At 36.3% G+C, this 19,437-nt stretch overlaps 1 protein-coding gene across 4 annotated transcripts in view; it reads right to left on the reverse strand.

Moving 5' to 3' along the window:
- Window positions 1-2,299: 2,299 nt before the first annotated feature.
- The window catches only part of pcsk6 (proprotein convertase subtilisin/kexin type 6), a 78,742-nt gene continuing 61,604 nt past the window's right edge, over window positions 2,300-19,437 (reverse strand). For 3 of the 4 annotated variants that reach the window (XM_079867487.1, XM_079867486.1, XM_079867488.1), the window contains exons 16-21: window positions 18,969-19,165; window positions 14,748-14,835; window positions 11,717-11,820; window positions 8,713-8,842; window positions 5,581-5,693; window positions 2,300-2,881 (exon numbers count right to left, since the gene is read on the reverse strand). In XM_079867487.1, coding sequence (XP_079723613.1) covers window positions 2,781-2,881; window positions 5,581-5,693; window positions 8,713-8,842; window positions 11,717-11,820; window positions 14,748-14,835; window positions 18,969-19,165 — 733 coding nt within the window. In that variant the 3' untranslated portion in view covers window positions 2,300-2,780. Of the gene's footprint in view, window positions 5,336-5,580; window positions 5,694-8,712; window positions 8,843-11,716; window positions 11,821-14,747; window positions 14,836-18,968; window positions 19,166-19,437 lie in introns of all 4 variants that reach the window. The other variant, XM_079867485.1, reaches the window with a different exon arrangement.

Genomic DNA, 19,437 nt, shown 5'->3' on the forward strand with positions numbered 1-19,437 from the left:
GCTCACAATCATGTTTCATATTTCATATTAAGCTCTTATAACATATTTATGTTATAACATATTTATAATATATACTTTAATTTAATCATGCATTTTCATAGTTAAAGATCGAAAGTCTGGGTCTCAGAAGAGAGAAAACCAATAAAATATACACCAAAAAGTTATGATAAATGCATTTTTAATGTGACCATACTGTATGGTATAAATCACAAATCTCACAAAGATCTCTTTAACTCTGTACAGCCTGACAAATGAAATAAGTCAATTAAAACAATTATAGAATGTCTAGTCAAAATATTTAATAAGATGTAATTACTTACAATATTTAAGTTATTCTTATGTTTCATTTATAAAAATCAAAAAATATTTCACAGCAAAGGTACGTAAACCACAACCTGAAGGTGGACATTTTTACGATTATACTAAAATGCATTTTACTTGTTATAAAAAGCATGAACTTTCAATCAGACAACAGAAGGCATGAATTAGATTGTGTACAAAGTGTTGTTCCTTTTGCAAAGTATTGATTATGTTGATAATTTAAAGGTCTTAGGAATTTGTGCATCAAACATGATACAGTAGTTTAATATCTCAAATGTGTCTCCTAGAATGCCATGAGATTAAATTGATTTAAAGGGATTGTTCAAACAAAGATGAAAATCCTGCCATCATTTACTGTTGCTCCAAAATTTCTAATCTGTGGAACACAAAAGAAGATATTTCGAAGAACTTTGGTGTGCGATCAACATTTGACCCCTTTGACTTGCATTGCATGTACAAAAACATTCTTCAAAATAACTTATTTTGTGTTTCACAGGTTTGGAGTGACATTAGATCTCATCAGTTTAGTTAAAATGATGTTCCTCAGTGAAAAAGACCTCTGTAATGTCACACGTCTCCTAGAGAGATTCAAAGATCTCAGCGATGTCTCAAGCGGTGCTCAAATTTGCCAACATAGAAAGTAAGAAATCTCAGTAAGAACATTTCTCATCAAATTCTTCCATAAATTATCTACACATTTATTTTATAACTCTATAGTCTTACTTTATGACAACAGTGGACTCATTTCATTTTTCCTGAGGAATTTTAGAAGAAACCATTGAGATGAAGTTGACACTTATGCAAAGTAAAATTAGTAAGAATTCACAAACAGCATCTGAGCTATAAACATTTCTGATGAATCTGTTTATCATTGAATAACATTATCAAATTTCCCAAAATCTGAAGGACTCCATGCAACATTTAAATAAAATAAAAAGAATCAGGTATGACTCTAAATCTATGACAACTATAAAACTATGCTATATATAACTATAATATGAACAATAAGAATAGTGAAGGCTGACTTAGCATAAAAAATGTTTTCAAACACTCCTTTTGATGCCATAGTTCTGAGACACAAAATCAACCTATAAATGTTTTACTATTATTTTCCCTGCATATTAAGCTGTGATTTGAGTGTTTTGCAATAATACACTTTATTTCAATGGTCCACTTTAGACATTCTACTAACTATAAGTAACTTGTTAACTATATGTCAACTAATAGAATAAGTTGACATGTAGTTGCAAAGTTACTTTTATTCAAAAAAAATGTATAAAGTGGACCATTGAAATAAAGTGATACCAAATCCTTTTTATAGCTCTACACAATTGACTAATTTCTGTCCATTTTTATTTCTCCTGAGGAATTTTAGGAAACACATCTGAGACAAAAGTTAATAATTCTGCAAGCATTATGCACTTTTTTAGCACTAATTTAGCACTTAACACCAAAAAGTGATCAAAACTCAATTGAACGCACACATTTCATCTTTAAATTATGCAATAATGAAATGCAATGATGAACAATAATGATCTCCATAGTTCAGGGTTCATTTATAAAGCAGCACGTAGTTAACTGTGTGACTGGTTATCAGTCATGTGTGTGGTGTTTTCACACAAAGTGACTCCTGAATCATTCAAGAGATTCACTGAAGCTTGAAGAGTTCACTAACACGAGGAACATGTGTCACTGTCTGTGTGCTGTCATTATTAAGAGCAGCTGTAAACCTTCATTTCAATGATCAGTGTGTGGTTGTTCATCAATTGCCTTTCAGGACGCTGCAGTCAAAGCATCACTGCGGGTTCATGATGCACTGCAAACAGTTGCGTCCAATCTAAATATTTACAAGGTCTGATATCAGAACATGGAGAGACACTGGAAAACCTAAACAAACAAATGATCGTTAGCGTTTAAACACGGACCACCAGCACATGCATCCTCACTGTGGGAAAAGAAAAACTCGGCCACACATTTTCATCAAGGAAAGGTTTATATTTCAGAGCACTGATGGACATTTACCACCTTCAAATATTTCAAATATCATTAGATACATAGTTTAAAATGTACAGTGTCATTATGCTTGATGATCCTTGAAAGCTTAATATCTCTCTTAACATTGCTAGATCACTCGAAATGTTTTATGACGTACACCAACGGAATCGTTCTCCCTGGAAATCACATGATCAGTTATGAGAACGGCGGCTCCGGGTGGAGCCCATATACAATTATTTCATAATTCAGAGCGATGTCTTTGAATAAAAAAGAAGCAATTTATACATGTACTGCATGTTTAAAAAACAGACAATCTTAAAAATATATCTTGATTAAATCAAATAGCACCCTAACGGGGCTTCTTGAAATGAGGAGTATTACTTCTGTCATTAAGAATCACAGTATAGCTAGGTTAAAATGTACATTAGATAATACAACCAAAGAGAGAGGAGGTTTTCTTGCTGTCATCCAGCGGTCATCAAACACGTCCGGCAGCAGAACTGACGGAAGAGCTTCTTCTCACATAATCGGTTTGACTTGACCATCTCGCAGAACACTTCATCCGCTGGGAAAGAGAAAGAGAAAGTTCAGACTTTACTCATTGACGTCTGTTTAAGAGTTTGCATGTCCCAGCATGCTCTGCATGTTTGAGTTCTTCTCCACAGTCAGCTTCAATAAGATAATCTTGACTACACTTGACTACACTCACACTGCATATATATAAAATAAAAAAATACAGCAGCATTTACAGTTTTTCTCGATTGCTTAAACACTATAACCAGGCTTTTGAACTAAAATTTCAAAACCATAATGCCATTTTTCAAAAAGCACACCCATTTCACTAAACTATAAACACTATTCCCTGTTTTGACACATGAGTCAAATTTGTTGAACTGTCACTGCAAAACTCTACACACAAATCCCTTCATTTCTCATTGCCTACTACACCATGTTGTCATATAGAAAGCACTAGCATTCAAAATTGTTCACTCAATCAGCACAGCTTCAGCTCAGTTAGCACACAATTACCCAGGTGGAAACACTAAGAGTCAAAATTTAACACACATCAATCAGAACCTTCAATAGATATATAAAAGGGCCCAAATCAGATTATTGAGTTTTGGAACAATGGATCCAGAAAGACATGAAGGAAGAGGGATAAGAATGAGGAGGAGGAAGGGCAAGGGCAAGCAGACAAGTAGTCTCAGATGAAATTCAAGCCCCATAGTTGCCCATGTGTTATTCAATGGTATGACTATGAGGGAGGCTGGGCTACGAGTAAGGCCAAATTTGAGTCGCTTTACCGTCGCCTCGAGAGCCTTCAGGGAGGTGTGGTGGCAAACAAAATTACTGAATAAGAGACAAACATTTCCAATAGTCTTTGATGAGGTTTATTTTCTTGCAAGAAAAGGCCAGCAGTCGTACAGTCACACAGAGTGGCTGCAGAGTGTGACAGTGAAGGGAGGGCATCCTTTCTCCTTTATAGTCTTGACTCCAAGAATGTTATCTTTTCTAGGCCAATGATGGTATTTCAACCGTATATGTGGAACATTCTTAGACGTGTCCATCATATTGTATCCTTGAGTGGAGGCCCTCCTGTCACGTCCCAACACTCTTTACCATTCCAATACAATTCGAATTCCATATTAGAATATGGTTTGTGTGTGCTCTTTTACTGTCATATGTTGGTCACACACATCTTACTGTAAGTAAATATAAAAAAAAAATTAGAGGAGAGAGTAAAAAAAAAAAAAAAAAGAGTAAAACAGGGAAAAAAAAAATATTTGTGTGTGTGTGTGTTTTCTGTGTATGAATAAAAATGTGCCAATGTATCCATTGGTTGTGTCTTTTGTGTTCATCGTGTGAAAAGGTTTGTGAGGGGGAACCACAAGCAACATAACTGGCCAGTTTTGGAAATGTTGTTTTGAATTTATTGCACCAGTGTCTTAGACTATGTTGTAGTGTGTGTGATTTTGAGGGCTTGTGTGTTCTGTCTGAGGTCAAAGTTTGGTTTTTCAGCAAGAGTGAATGGTTTTGAGTGTAGAGCTTCATTTTGACCTGAAAATAGTATGTTTGGGGAATTGGGTGAGACGTTATGGATTTGTGTTTATAGTTTTGAGAATACGAGGCATAGTTTCAAGAAATGTGTTTAAGCAATCGAGAAAAACTGTAATAGTCATTTTGTGTCACTAACTTCAATCTCAAATGGCAACTATGGTATAAAGAAATAAAGAGTGTATTCTATTTTCCTCAAATAGGATGCAGCTCATATGTTGTGCACTGGATCACCATTGTCAGAATCAATGCCGCTGACACCAGCGGACCGTCTGCTGTCCTCTTTCTCCTCTCAGGGTGAGCTGATGGTCATGTTATGTAAGTTTGGACAGAAAGAAAGTTCCAGAGGAATGAGAGGCAGCAGCTCCTGGTGAAAGCATTGTTGCTGCCCTGCCAAAGCTCTGCCTCGACTCACACAACCGCCGTTTACAACAAATCCCTGTTTTATCCAGCCTTTCAATTTACGCATGACCCTCTTCCCTTTTATCTTTTCTCCGTACGTCACTCTCTTCCGACTGTGTCCCTCTTTTCTTTGCTCTCTAACTGTCAGCTTTTATAGTTGTGCAACAAACTGTGTTTGAGAAGACAGTATAATTATGTATAATGCATGTTTTTCTCCCCTTTAGAGAACACTTTATTGTTCAGTGTCTTTACATTTAAAGAACATTAAAAGCCACCCCTGATTTTGGAATAAATTCTTTAATTCTCAAGCCATCATGTTTAAGAATTTGCTTTCCTCTGCAAGGGCCGTTAACACTGAGCTCATGTTGCCAATACCAGGGGATTGCATCTCATTCTCAAGGACTGCAACTGATTTACCAGTTCTTGCTGTGAGATTTTACTCCACTCTTTCACCAAGGCACTTTCAAGTTCTCAAAAATGGGGGGGACATGGTTACACATGGTTAGGCACTGCAAGGACGATCAGCTGTCACCTGTTTCCCTGTAGAACCGTCTTAAGCATCCTACAATACAGACATTGCAGTTTATTGCTCCGTCCACATCTGCTCATTCCTCTCTGCAGCATATTGTTTATGGTTACTGAACAAGCATGAAAAACATTATTTAACCCATTTCTATGAAAGATATGTAAAGCTTATTTGTATTTTACAAAATTATCTTTTCTCTGCTGATGGGGTCTGTGTCTACATGTGAAGAAAACCGGAGTACAGCAAACATTAACAGCGACGGCTGTTCAAAAGGAGCGTACCGTTGTTACAGGTGGCGTTCACGATGCACATCCGACTGATGAGGCTGTATCCGTCCTTGCATTGCGTGCAGCTCGTTCCAGGACCCTGACAACTCAAACAGTTCTCCTCACACCTGAAGATGGACAGAAAAACTTCACATGAGTTTCCTCTTTTCATGTCTAAAACAATAAATGAAAATGACAGATTTCCTGAAAACACGAGGGAAGCCAGACGACCAGAACAGGAGCATCATCACATGAATATGTATGAAGGGATGCGGCCGACCAGGTCTGATGCATCAATGCCAGAGAATGACAACCGTAAAAAGAGCGAATGCCTTGAATCATAAAGTGGTGTTTTAGTATCTTTTAATATTAGTTACTTTAGTTAATATGAGTCAAACTGTGATATTGGATCTTGGAAGAGGAACATTAAACTAAGTTCAGCCCCATAAACTTGAGCTCAGAGCTTGTTAATTCAACCGCCCCATATAAACATCCACTAGTCCAGGTCATTACTTTCCAAATTGAAAGAGGTCACGTACTCGTACTCTGATGTGCTTCTGACAGCTCAGAGCGTTCACTGTGAATAAGAATTAATGCTCATTAAGTGGACACCTCATTCACACCGGGCAACTGCAACTGAGAGTCAGACTGATGCTGCTGCTAGATATCTGACAAACATCTGTTTTCATGGCATTAGTAACTTAAGTTTTTATGCATATTAAAGGAAAGTTCACCCAAAAATGAAAATTCTGTCAGCATTTTAGCTACTCACCATCATGTCATTCCAAAAATATATGAATTTCTTTCATACGCATTTGAAACGAAATGAGTGAACAAATGACTGCATTTTCATTTGTGGGTTAACTGTTCCCTTAATCAAATATTTTTTTTAAATAAGTCTCTTATACTTACCAAGGCTGCATTTATTTGATACAGCAAAACAGTATTATTGTGAAATACGATTACAATTTAAAATAGCTGTTTTATTTTATATTCCTGTGATACAAATCTGAATTTTCAGCATCATTACTCCAGTCTTCAGTGTCACATGATCCTTCAGAAATCATTCTAAAGTTTTCACACAAAATGAATAACGAGCGTGTACATACAAAACAAGTTCTTCCACTCTTTCCAATGACAAATCTTCAAGTAAAGCATGTGTGCCGCTCTCAAAACCAGTTATAACACAATAAACACCTTTTATAAGACCCAGGCCCATTGTGATTTGAAGGTGGATAAATTATCATTATAAAATATACAAGCTCTGATTGGCGTAAAAAATGACAACAGCTCCAAGGCCATTCATAACAGTTGAATTGTTGAAGAACAGCTGTAAAAACGTCCTTGGCACTCCGTATGTGACCTCTGGGCACTTATACAGTATTTACTATATGTACTTTGTCATTTGCTGGTATATGAGTTCAAACAGGATGTCTTTCACTGTAGATTGGCTACCTCAGGGCCGTACTTTACCTCTGCTTTACGGCTGTCTGATCTATTTGCCTCCAGTGAACATCAACCATACTCAGAGAAGAACCCGTCTCTACTGCAATCACCATCCATGACCTTCATAAAAGCCTCTATTTGCTTTAGACAGCGTTCATAAAGCAAAAGACTGTTGATTTATAAATTGTGCAGTGCAGAGGCGGCTATCCTCTCCCGCCTCCCTTATGCTGCACATTACAGGAATCTAAAATGCCGTGATGGAGTTGTAAATCTCAGCCATACATGAAAGATCTGTGCTGGTTCTCTCTGATTTTATCTGCAAAACAGATAGCTTATTGATCACTGATATGGAGATAAAAAATAAAGCAGGTATAAACAAAAAAATTGTTTTGAGGAAAATAACTTTAATGTAACCTTTAAATATTAAACATCTTTAATCATAAATATCTTAATGAAATGCATTTGCATTTTAAAGCATCATAAAGGTGTGCTCCAGTTGTCACTTATACAAAAATGTATAAAAATGCATATTCATAACCCAAGAACCCAAATGGCGAGTGACGTTCTAAGTAGCCAATCAAATCGCCGCACTTAGAAGCCTTGTTGCCATCCACTATATTGTCTGTCAAGCTTTACTGAACCGTCGGTCACATACAACCTTTTTTTTTTGTGGCAAATTCCTCTACCTATATGGTATAAAGGTGTTGTCATGGCACCTGTATTTCCAATTAAATCAGTGTGTGCGAGGTGAGAATTATTAAAAGGGGCATATTATGCCCTTTTTCAAAGGCTTGATTTCGTTTTTTGGGTCTACTAAAATAGGTTTCCGTGCTTGTATGTTCAAAAAACACAATGTTTCTCATATTTGACATTGTTGCAGCACCTCTTTTCCCAGTCTGTCAGTAACGCTCTGTTTAGCTCGGGTCTCTATGAAGCCCCTCCTTCTGAAAAGCACAATGTGCTCTGATTGGTCGGCTGGACCAGTCTGTTGTGATTAGTCAACTGCTTCAAGCGTGTTTAAGAAATTACCATAACCGCGAGTTTTAACACACTATTAAAGCAACTCAACCAGGCCACGGCCCTTTATTCTGCGTATGCCTTAGGTGGGAATTATTTGAATGACGAATATTGTGACATGTACGTTCCCGGAAGAAAACTGGCGTTTCAGGGCGTTCAGAAACAGTGCTTACATAGAGAATAACTCACTTTGAAGTGAATTTGTGTAACTTTGCAGACCTTTTTCATGGTAAAAAGAAAAGCATAATGGGACCCTTTTAATACTTCGTTAAACTTTATCAGAAACAATCTCCATAAAATTATTGGCGATCATTTGTCCTATATGCATAGATGTTTATTGTTTGCATTCATTTATTCATTCCACCACGGTGAATGTTTGGAGGATAAAGGCTCTTGCTGTTACACTCCTTTACTTCATTGTAAGTTTTTCAACCACTGTGTAAACAAATATTAATGTTACTGTAAAATGCAGAATAATAAAACTGCATGGAAATACTAGGCTATATACGCCAAGACCTGTTGCCTCGTACGATCATAATGAAAGTTCATTACGCCTGCCACTAAGGGGCTAATTCCAGCAGTGGTGTCCGAATGTCATGTGCAGTGGAAAGGCGGCTTTGGTTTCGGTCTGAATGCACAACTTTCAATAGTACAGTCGTCATTAGAGACGTGTGCATGACTCACTTGCGGCACATCCTCTGTGAGAATCCCGCTGCCTCGCTCCTGTAGTATCCAGGAGCACATGTCCGAACGCACCGCCACTCCTGCTGTAAGAAGTCAGGCGCACACTGAATGCACTCCTCCAGTCCCGGGCCTGCAAACACAGACACACTATTAGCTCAACGCTGGTGGTCTGGAATCGGTTTTCCGTTATTTATATTTGTGTTTCATTGGGTTCTTTGCTTGAGGCGTATTTGGGAGGGCTGGTGACAGAGGCTGATGTTAACAATGTTATCATTAATCAGTAAACAACAATGGCCTGACACAATGTAACGGGTTCAGCTGAAGATGACAGATGATTCGCTTGCACATCAAGATCAGTCAACAAAGGCCAAATACCAGCTAATCAGCTCATCTCTAAAATTAAAGCAAGACTACAAGAGACTTTCTTCTGTAGGTCAACCATGTGATCTCTTTCAAAGATGCTTGCATATGATCATCAAAAGCACGTATTCTATCATAAGATTTTATTTTATTTGAAAGAAATGTATACATTAATTCTTCAAGGATGCATTAAACTGATCAAAAAGGTTTAATGACAGTAAAGGCATTTATAATGTTACAAAAGATTTCTATTTCAAATAAATGCTATTCATCAAAAAATAAGAAGCAAGCAGCACAACTGTTTTAACAATAATTAATTAATGATAATTGATTATTTTAAATTGTAATAATATTTCATAATATTACTGTTTTTATTTTGATCAAATAAATGCAGCATAGGAGACTTCTTTCCATAAAAAAATCTTACTGAACGCCCTACACATGAAGCACGACTGCATGCACACGCAGTTGATTTCAATATTGAAACTATTGAATGAAGTAAACAAGTCTCCCGCTCAGTCTACCAATTTAGATGGAATATGATGCAGTGCATTGAGGGACTGACGTCTCCACAAATGCATGTCATGTTACTTCATGTCTTAAAATGCAGCCTACATAGGCAGCTCAATATGGGGTTTGGGAATAGAGTCCATGACTATGTTAAATGAGGTAGAAACACACACACACACACACACACTAACACACACACATTCGGGTTAATCTGTCAATTTACTTCCCTCTGCCACGCTGTGTATACAACATCAGCTCTCCACATTTCAGCGAACTTGGAAAGCAAACAACTCACGGCTTATCAGTTGTCTCTGGTGGGTTGGTATAATGAACTAAGTTAATTAAGTTCTATGGCTGAGCAGCAATAGTGATACAGGACTGGCAGGAGCTCTTTCACTCCTGCTGTCCTGAAAACAAGACAAACTCTTTACTCTTGTGTTTCTTAATGCAAATTGATTCTGCTCCTGTGGTAAGCAAGTTAGGCAAGACATCTGATCTCATCTGCATTCAGTTCATTTCATATTCTACGAGTTACCAGGGTTTCTGCAGGTATCTTCAAATTCAATTTAATGCTTTGCTTTTTAATGCCATTTTTAAAAATGTTAATGCCATACATGATCCATGACTAACCACACACACACACAAACACACAAAAAATTAACTCAATTAATAAAATAAAATAAAAACTGTGATTAATCGTGATTAATTGCAATTAAAAACACTTACATTTTTGTAGGTTTATATCTAGTTTATATATTTTATAATGTAATAATTTCACAGTTAATCTCCAAATGAATGTAGAAACAACATAAGGACAGTATATTTCAAATACTTGTTTAATGGCATCTTTTTTTATGAATGAAGGACAGTCTCACTGATACTGATACAGCTATTGATGTCTGGATAAAAAATGATCAATATACAGAAATTGAATAAAGTTATCAAACAGTCTGCACGGTGTAAATTATAGATTAAATATAGACTAATCCTTATTACAGCTACAAAAGTTCTTAAATCAAGAGCAGTGAGTAATTTTCTCTGTTCCCTTGGTTCTTTAATTAACATTAATGACAGAGAGAATTATTGGCTGCTGTCCCTTTAAGATCTGCCGCTGCTGACAGAGACTCGAATCTCACACGAGCCTCCATTCTCTCACAACTCTTCACGTTCATTTAAGACTTTATTTAACTCAAGACTGATCTTGAGTTACTCGAAAAAACAGACATTTTGGCATAATTGTGTGTGTCACTGTTCATTCGAGCCAAGTTCAGGTTCAAAGCATTTGCATAACGGACGCTGTGTTAATTAAGTTAAATGTTTTAATGTGTTAAACTGTCTTCCAGCCACTTCTGCTGGATTTGCGCTTTCCAATTTTCCTGGTCTAGTTTAACTCCTGTTATTCCTGCTGTACAAAATGCCAGGGTCATCTCCGCATCACAGCAATTTTGCTCCGGTCGGAAGTAATTACCAAACTGGTTCCGCATGTTTATCACACTAACGTACATATTTTACGACAGCAAACAAAAATGATTAATTATGAATAAATTGATAGTATAAAATTATCTTCAAAACTATATCTATAAATTTGAATGCCTGTAGGATTAAAATGTTATGCTTTTTAATGCTATTTAAGGCCTTAATTTTTTGAAAAATCCATTTAATGACTTTTAATGCCCCGCGCTGCGGATACCCTGATTATATTTGAGTCGGCTCTGCATATGCAAAGTCCTATGAGTGAACTCAATTATTCTGAATGAGACTCACAATCATATATTGATGTAAATCAAGGTTTCTAAACTCTGGCCATAAAGGCCCTCTGTGGCAGTTTACCCGTTTGTAATTTTCAAATAATCCTGAAGATCTTAATTAGTTTGTTCTGGTGTGTTTTTGTTCAGGGTTGGAGATTAACTATTCAGGATGGTGGACCTTGAAGACCAGAGAAGAAAAAAGCAGAAAATTGGGCCATTATCAATTAATCTGTATTAACCCTTAGGATACTACTAGGAATGTTTGTTTATTGTTTGTTGTATAAAATTATGCATTTGTTCTGAATATAATTTATTAAAAATTACTTGTGGCTGTGATATTTACACCAAGTACATCAAATTGAAGTAGAATGGAATAAAAAAATGACCTGTGCATGTGGAGCAGGAGATGTGGCAAGGGCTGCACTTCATTTCTTCCAAGTTAAAATAAGTTCCATTGGCACACTCTGGAACACAGGTCATTCCTGCCAGACTTTAATCAGGAAAAAAGAAGAGAAAGATTAAACTCATATCACAATTCATTGCAATGTTTTCACAGTTTTAAAGTAGTCACATCATGGAAAGCAAAACAGTTATATCAGAACATTAACATGTGATGGCCACATTTACATATCAGCACTTGTTTACGCAACTTAAGACTATTCACACCAAGAGAAAAACAAAATATATAATTGTAATTTTGTAAAATTATATAGCTAATAATATTAATTCATTATTATTATTATTATTATACCATTTTTATAAGTATTTTAATATTTAGAATAGTATATTTGTGTATATAATGAACTATTTCCAAGTTGACACTGTAGCCAACATGCACAAAAATACTGTTTACCATAATTATTATTATTATGACATTGATATATTATAGAAATAAATAATAAAGTTTTTTAATTAAAAAAAATAGTATATTTGTCACTTTACCATGTCCATTATTTTACTAACCCTTAAAAAATATAACATTATTTCCAAGTTCACACAGTAACCAACATGCACAAAAATAGACCATTAATTTGTTAACTGCTATTATCACACGGCTCTGTGAAATACTTGATTCTGATTGGTCAATTGCGCCATCCAGCGGTATGTTATCCCCCGATAACAACTGGTAAAAACTGATAACACAGGCTCATTCAGGTAACTGTCACTGAAGTCTGCTCTTTGCGCTTGCTAAGAATGGTTTTTCCTTGTGGAAGCTTTGTGTTTAAAGAGCTAATACAATTTTTCGAATCAGATCAATATGTCATGTCTAATTATTTACTTATGTGGCAAGTAGCCATTTAATAAGCCGTATAATGCACATCGAGCCAGTTGTTATCGCAGAATAAAACCCTTCAGGCTAATGCAAGATCCTGATCACCAAAGGATTTTAATACTTTATTTTAATTCTTGTCACTTTAACGTGTATTATTTTACTAACCTTAAAGAAAATAATACATTATTTCACACTATATCCAGCAAGCACAAAAATAGTCAATTCAATTGTTAAATGCTTTGTTTAACAATTAATTAATCTCCAGATAAAATGTATAATTGTGACAGCTCTAGCTCCAAACGTGTAGATTCGGTCTCCCCTTTAAGCTTTTAGTGCTCTAAATATGGCACAGACTAAAACTGATGTCAAAGTAAATTATATTTTCAAACAAATCAGAGATACCAGTTAATCTGAATCCAAGACAAGGCTTGATGTGTGGCTGAGAAAACAACTCAACAACCTTCTTCACGCTGAGTCTTGGCTCAAAGAACTGTTCTGCTAGGGAACTGTGGGTCAGTGGTTGAAAATGACAGGGAAAGAGAACCGTTTCAATAATCATTCGAGCAAGTATGACGCAGAGAATGCGAATCTAAAAGACTCCAGGCATTCGGTCTCTATCCGCACTTCAAAACACAGCACATCACGATATATAACCCTGACAGATTAAATGCTGTAGAGAGGTCACGGCGTAAAGCATGCAGCGTTTTACCCTTCACAAGACCAGACTGCCTTTCAAGAACTAAAGCCCGGTCTGTCTCAGTACGGCTCGACTAAACCACAGTAAAGACAGCATACATAAAGTTGACCAGATGCATTCTAGATGTCCTAAACCGACACAAAACCCCAAAGCCTCACTTCTTACGCTATTTCATCTGCACCAGTACGTCATGAGAATTCAAAACTCAATATATATTGTGCAAAGAGTGCAAAGAGGGGTCACAGTTCTGCGAGTGAAAGTTTATAGGTTACAAGAGACTTTTAAATGCTTAAAGGTACACTGTGTAGGAATTTCTCCCATCTAACGGTGAAATTGTATTTTGCATTCAAACGAATAGTGCTCTCAAACACCTCGCTTTTTCAAATGCGTGTTGCAACTACATTATAAACCAAGAAGCTATGACAACATGTCTTCCAATAGCACTTCATCGAGTTTTCTTTCGGGTGATGAGGTTCGTTATTTCAAACAAACTGCAACTTGACACACAACGAACAAACGAATGTTACAGTATGAATCACAGACTGTAAAAAGCACGAACTATGCTAATTAGTAGTGATACATTCTTTATTCGTTTATTTTTCGATGTACGTGCATTGTTAGATATCATCATCAGGTGATTCAACGGTAGGGAGAGGAAGAGGAGGAGGTAGATTTTTTGCCGTAAGTATGATCCTGCATTATGAAGTACTGTGTAGTGCAGCCTTTCAAATTTGCCGGGACAGTGACAGGCGCCTCTCACTGATCTCCTTGTCCGTTTCAGCTGGTTTCAGTCACGTGATGCTGGCTCTGAATAAAAATGCGTTGAGGTAGGCTAGTCTTTTTTGTCCCTCTCTGCATTTCTTTTGTCCCTCAAGCCTCCTTGGACTTACCTGTCTAATGTAAATAAAGATAAGAAATTCTTCGCTTACGAGGAGAAGTCAGATCATTGGCAGAGGTATTTACACAGTGTACCTTTAATAGTTGCAAACATTTGCTTTTATTTAGACTGCAATTAAAGGAATAGTTCACTTAAAAATTAAAATTCTGTCATCATTTACTCACCCTCAAGTTGTTTCAAACCTGTATGAATTTACTTCTTCTGCTGAGCACAAAGGAAGATATTTTGAAGAATGTCGGTAATCAGACAGTTGATGGGCCCCATTGACTCAAAATATCTTCTTTTGTGTTCAGCAGAAGAGAGAAATTCATACAGGTTTGAAACAATTTTCATATTTAAGTGAACTATTCCTTTAAGCAACAATCCAGCACCAAATACAACAACGATCAAATGTTCTTTGGACGCATTCTAAATGACCACAATCTGATAGCAGCAGTTCAACACTGGACATGAAGTTAAGCATTTCTTTCTAATCAGGTTGTTTTGTGCAAATGTTAATTAAGATAATGATTATTTTTTTGCAGTGAACATGATTTTTATTTGTATTACCTGAAGCCATCCTTACAGGAAGTGCATCTGTCTGCATCTCTCAAGCATTTCAAACAGTTCTCATGACACTTCAGGCAACGTCTCTGGCCTGGAAAGGAAAAGTGACAGGAAGATCACATAGACAATCAAAGACAGACATACTAGCGTACTACTCATACTATAGAGGCATGACGTCACAGTAGGCAGAAAGAATCACTGTGGTTGCACCAACTGAGTGGTAAAAAGACTTGAGTGGCAGTGTTGATGTTCAGCTTTAATGCTGCGAAAAACACATCTAAAATGGGATAGAGCTTTGAGATTGACTGTACAAATAGACTGTACAACAACAAATAAGAAGGCTACAGAAAGCTACAGAAAAGAGAAACAACTGGAATCCAGGCAGTGAAATGTGGATTTGCTGTTATTATTTTATGTCAGATATGTTGGATTTGGGGGTAAAATGATACCCTAGGTTATATATTGTATTGAAAACTTGTCAATTAATTATTCAGCATCTTATATTCTGCGTAACTGTAAAGTTTTTGTCAGTGTTTATTAAAAAAAATCAATTATGATGAGCCTTGTGTTCTACAAAGGGGTTGATCCAGGAACATGCTGCAATTGGGGAAATCAGGTTCTGCTGGATAATGTTAGTCAAAGCCAGTTTTCCTTACAAAGCAAATTTAGATAGATAAATAGATATATACACACAAAGGAGTTCTTAAATAGATTCAATTTACACAGCAAAACTATTATTAGTATTACTAGTATTTTCTTCATGACGCTAACAGCTGACAGTTCTCCACATGACTTTAAAAGTGTATATAAATACAACTAGAAAATCAATTGAAGTCCTTGTCACTTTTATCCCATCTTGAAGTTCGATCAAGCATCAAGTCAGCACTTACAAACAGCTTTACATAAAGTCATAATGTTATGTCTATAATGCCTCGGTGCTTTAATATGTTTTAGGGTCCTGATATACCATTGATATAAGTTATCATCTGGATTTAGACCTATATTGTATCTATAGTGTTCTGGCGTAAAGTGTTCACAGGCGTTGCTTTATGTAGTTCCCTGAGTTCGAAATCAGTTGCATATAATGTCAAGAAATCGATTCCTGGCCACATCAATGTCCACAGACAACTGTTTATTTTAAGTTGTAAGGAACAGTCGAGATCAACTGCCTTTAATTTAAGCAGATAATTGTTTGTTTTACTCCTGTTTTCACAGTTTCCCCAATTAAATCCAGTCATGCTGCAGGATGTTTTGCTACTCAGTCCTGCTGAGGGGGCATCCCGGCGAGAAAGTGACGTCAACGCATACCCTTTATACCCACAATATTGCTGCAGTCTTCGCGGTTCATTCTTTACGAAAATGTTTTTTCTGTGCACAATAACATTTCTCATTTGATATGTGTCCTATATTTGTGAGAGTCACCCTACCATATTTGTGTTCAAATGTGCAGCATACCAGATTGCACAGGGTACGGTTTCCCACAATGCAATGCTCTCAGCTCACATTACAATAGTGATGCATGAATTACAAGCAATATCTGTGAAACATCTCTTTCTTTATTCATCATTTGATTAGACCGACAAAGTTAAGATGCTTTGACACAAAATTTGACAATAATTTGACAACAATTTTAAATATATATATATAACTTTTAAATGCTTATTGTTGCAAATTGCATACCAGCATTATTTTAGTATCATTAATATACCATTGTAGTTTTTATTGTTGAATTCGTTTTTATTTAAAAAATCTTGCCCACAGGGTTTAGAATTTGGATTCTAGAAATCTAGAATGGTGAACGGAAGATAGTTTAGCACAAGGAAAAGAGAAAAGTATCTAAGATAATAAAAATAATTTTATATCCAAAATACTTGAGCATGATGTCAGCACTGGTCCCCCATGCTTTTTGAGGTACACCAGTGCTAGAGCACTAGCATTCAATTCCCAAAGTAGTCTGAAAGACAGTGGCGACTTCATAGTTTTTATATTGCTTTTAATTTTCACTAATTTTCACTGATTACCAGTGAGTGAAATATCTAGATGCATCTGGATGCAATTCATACTTGGGTATGTGAAAATTTCATCCATTCAAGTTGCCACTAAACACATATCCCATCATCAACATCTGTTTCACATGCACGGCTCGGCATGTGTTCAACAGCTGAGGACAGCGTGCACAAACAGTGATAAACCAAGTCTTTGCTGGCTTTTATCATCCTCGTACACATCACAGGCGGACTGTGAAAGACGTTCAATCAACAAGCTGATTTGTGGAGATAACTAGAGCACATCTCCATTCCAGCATCTGTTATCAACAAGATGGAAACAACAAGGGACAATAAACCCAGAACATCCCACATGCAAATGCAAAATTAGTCAGAAAGACGTAAACGATGCTATTCTTTTGCTCTGTGCCCATGGGCCGCCACGCTTCAGTGCTGATGCAAACATGCTCAGTTCTGTGATTATATAGGCAGTATTTTAAAGGAAGATGATAATAAATAAAAATTCTGACACTATTTATTCACCCTCATGTCGTTCCAAACCTGTAAAATCTGCTCATAGTTTTAACATCATTATTTTTATGTTTAGATGAACTATTTCTTTAAGGCATCATTAGCATGTTCCAGATGTTCTCTAATTATATATATATATTAGGGATGCACAATATTGAAGAAAAATACGATTGCGATAACTCATTATATAATGAGATATTTGATACGATAATCCTTTAAGTGTGTAAAATAAATTCAAATTATGTTTAAAAACTGAAACTGATATAACTAACATACATGTTTCACATTCTTTTGGTGAGAAGAAAGCATACCCACAACTTCTGAAAGTGAACAGCTGTGTTTTACTGTAGCATTAGCTCCATAAAAAGTAAGTGTTATTTTAACGTCAGTGTAAACCAGATGGTTAGGGTTTCAGGTAGGCCTACATAAGGTTTATTTAACAACAGAAATTGGAAAATTAAAAGTAAAAATAAAACACTGCTTAGTCTTTACTGTATGAATTAAATATATAATGATTCTTTTTAAATGGCTCAAGCTGAAAGGCAAAAGTAACTTAAAAAAGCACTCATTACAACCGAGATCTGCAGAAGAGCATCTCTGAACGCACAACATGTTGAGCCTTAAAGCAGATGGACTACAGCAGCAGAAGATCATACCGGGGAACACTCCTGTCAGATAAACAGGGAACTGAAGCGGCAATTCACACAGGCTCACCAAAATTGGACAATAGAAGATTGGAAAAACATTGCCTGGTCTGATGAGTCTTGATTTCTGCTGAGACATTTCGATGGTAGAGTGAGAATTTGGTGTAAACTACATGAAAGCATGAATCCATCCTTCCTTGTATCAACGGTTCAGGCAGGTGGTGGTGTAATGGTGTGGGTGATATGTTCCCAGCACCTTGTTAAATTTATGCCATGAAGAATTCAGGAAGTTCTGAAGGCAAAAGGGGGTCCAACCCGGTACTAGCAAAGTGTACCTAATAAAGTGGGTGGTGAGTGTATATTATATATACAACTTTTCCTTCAGAATAATCTTGTACGTGGCTTGAGTTATGCATCATTCTCAAAGATGTATCTGCCCAATTCTAGCCTTACTGATGAACCACCAGATCATCACCAATCCTCCACCAAATGACTCCAAGTGTGTGAGAGAGACCGTGGGTTATAGGCCTCTCCAGGTCTCTGTCTAACCTTTAGTATGTATTGTTGGCTCTTCTATGATTAATCGCTTATGATGTTTCTTATTTGTAAGTCGCTTTAGTTTAACAGCACCTGTTAAATCAATATATGGAAATAAATGGAAAATGACCTCATGACCTCAAATGACCCTTAATGTAAAAAAATTAAACAGCAAATATGTAAATACTTCTTAATAAATTGGAAAAAAAAAAAAAAAGGTTATTTCTACACCATTACAGGCATTTTCTTAATTTGACAGACCACTGACATTCTTGTTGGTGCACTGTAAGGATTATTGGAGTCTTTCTGTCGATTTCAGTCTTTCTACTTAATTTCACATTTTATTCAATGTTTTATCATTTCTTTGTAATTCGTTGTGAAATTTACTAGCAAAATCTAAATGAAAATGGTTTCAAAGTAAATCCTACACCTAATTTATTGGACACATATGGTAATTCAGAAAGTTCAGCTCAATAAACACATAAATGCAATGCAACGATGGGGAGTCCCATCTTTGTTGTACTCACCCTCGTCATTGAAACAGCCAGTGGGACAGGTTTCCACACAGGCGCTCTCCTTTGAGTAGAAATAAAGACCTCTACGGCAAGATCTGCACTCATTCGGTCCACGACCGACACATTTCTCACAGCCTCTGTTACAGCGACGACATCTACGGGCCTCTTCGTCCTCAAAGTAGCCCAGTGGACAGTGACTAACACATGTCCTATGCGGAGGACAAGAGATGAAGAAAAATGAGGGAAGAATAAATCTATTTGAAAAATTAAATTCTAAACTAATATACTGTATATTCTCAATATATAGTTGACTATTTTGCTTAGGTACATTTATAAAGTACCATTATGCTATAGTACCATGATATTTTAAGTGGGAAACACTTGTGAGTATTTAAAATGAGTATTTTGAAATACTCATATACCTTGACTTTAGACATTTGGACTCATTTGGACATTCTGCCCACAATTATCAATAATTAAT

Source organism: Squalius cephalus (assembly GCF_949319135.1).
Source record: "Squalius cephalus genome assembly, chromosome: 3".
Taxonomy (NCBI): Eukaryota; Metazoa; Chordata; class Actinopteri; order Cypriniformes; family Leuciscidae; genus Squalius; species Squalius cephalus.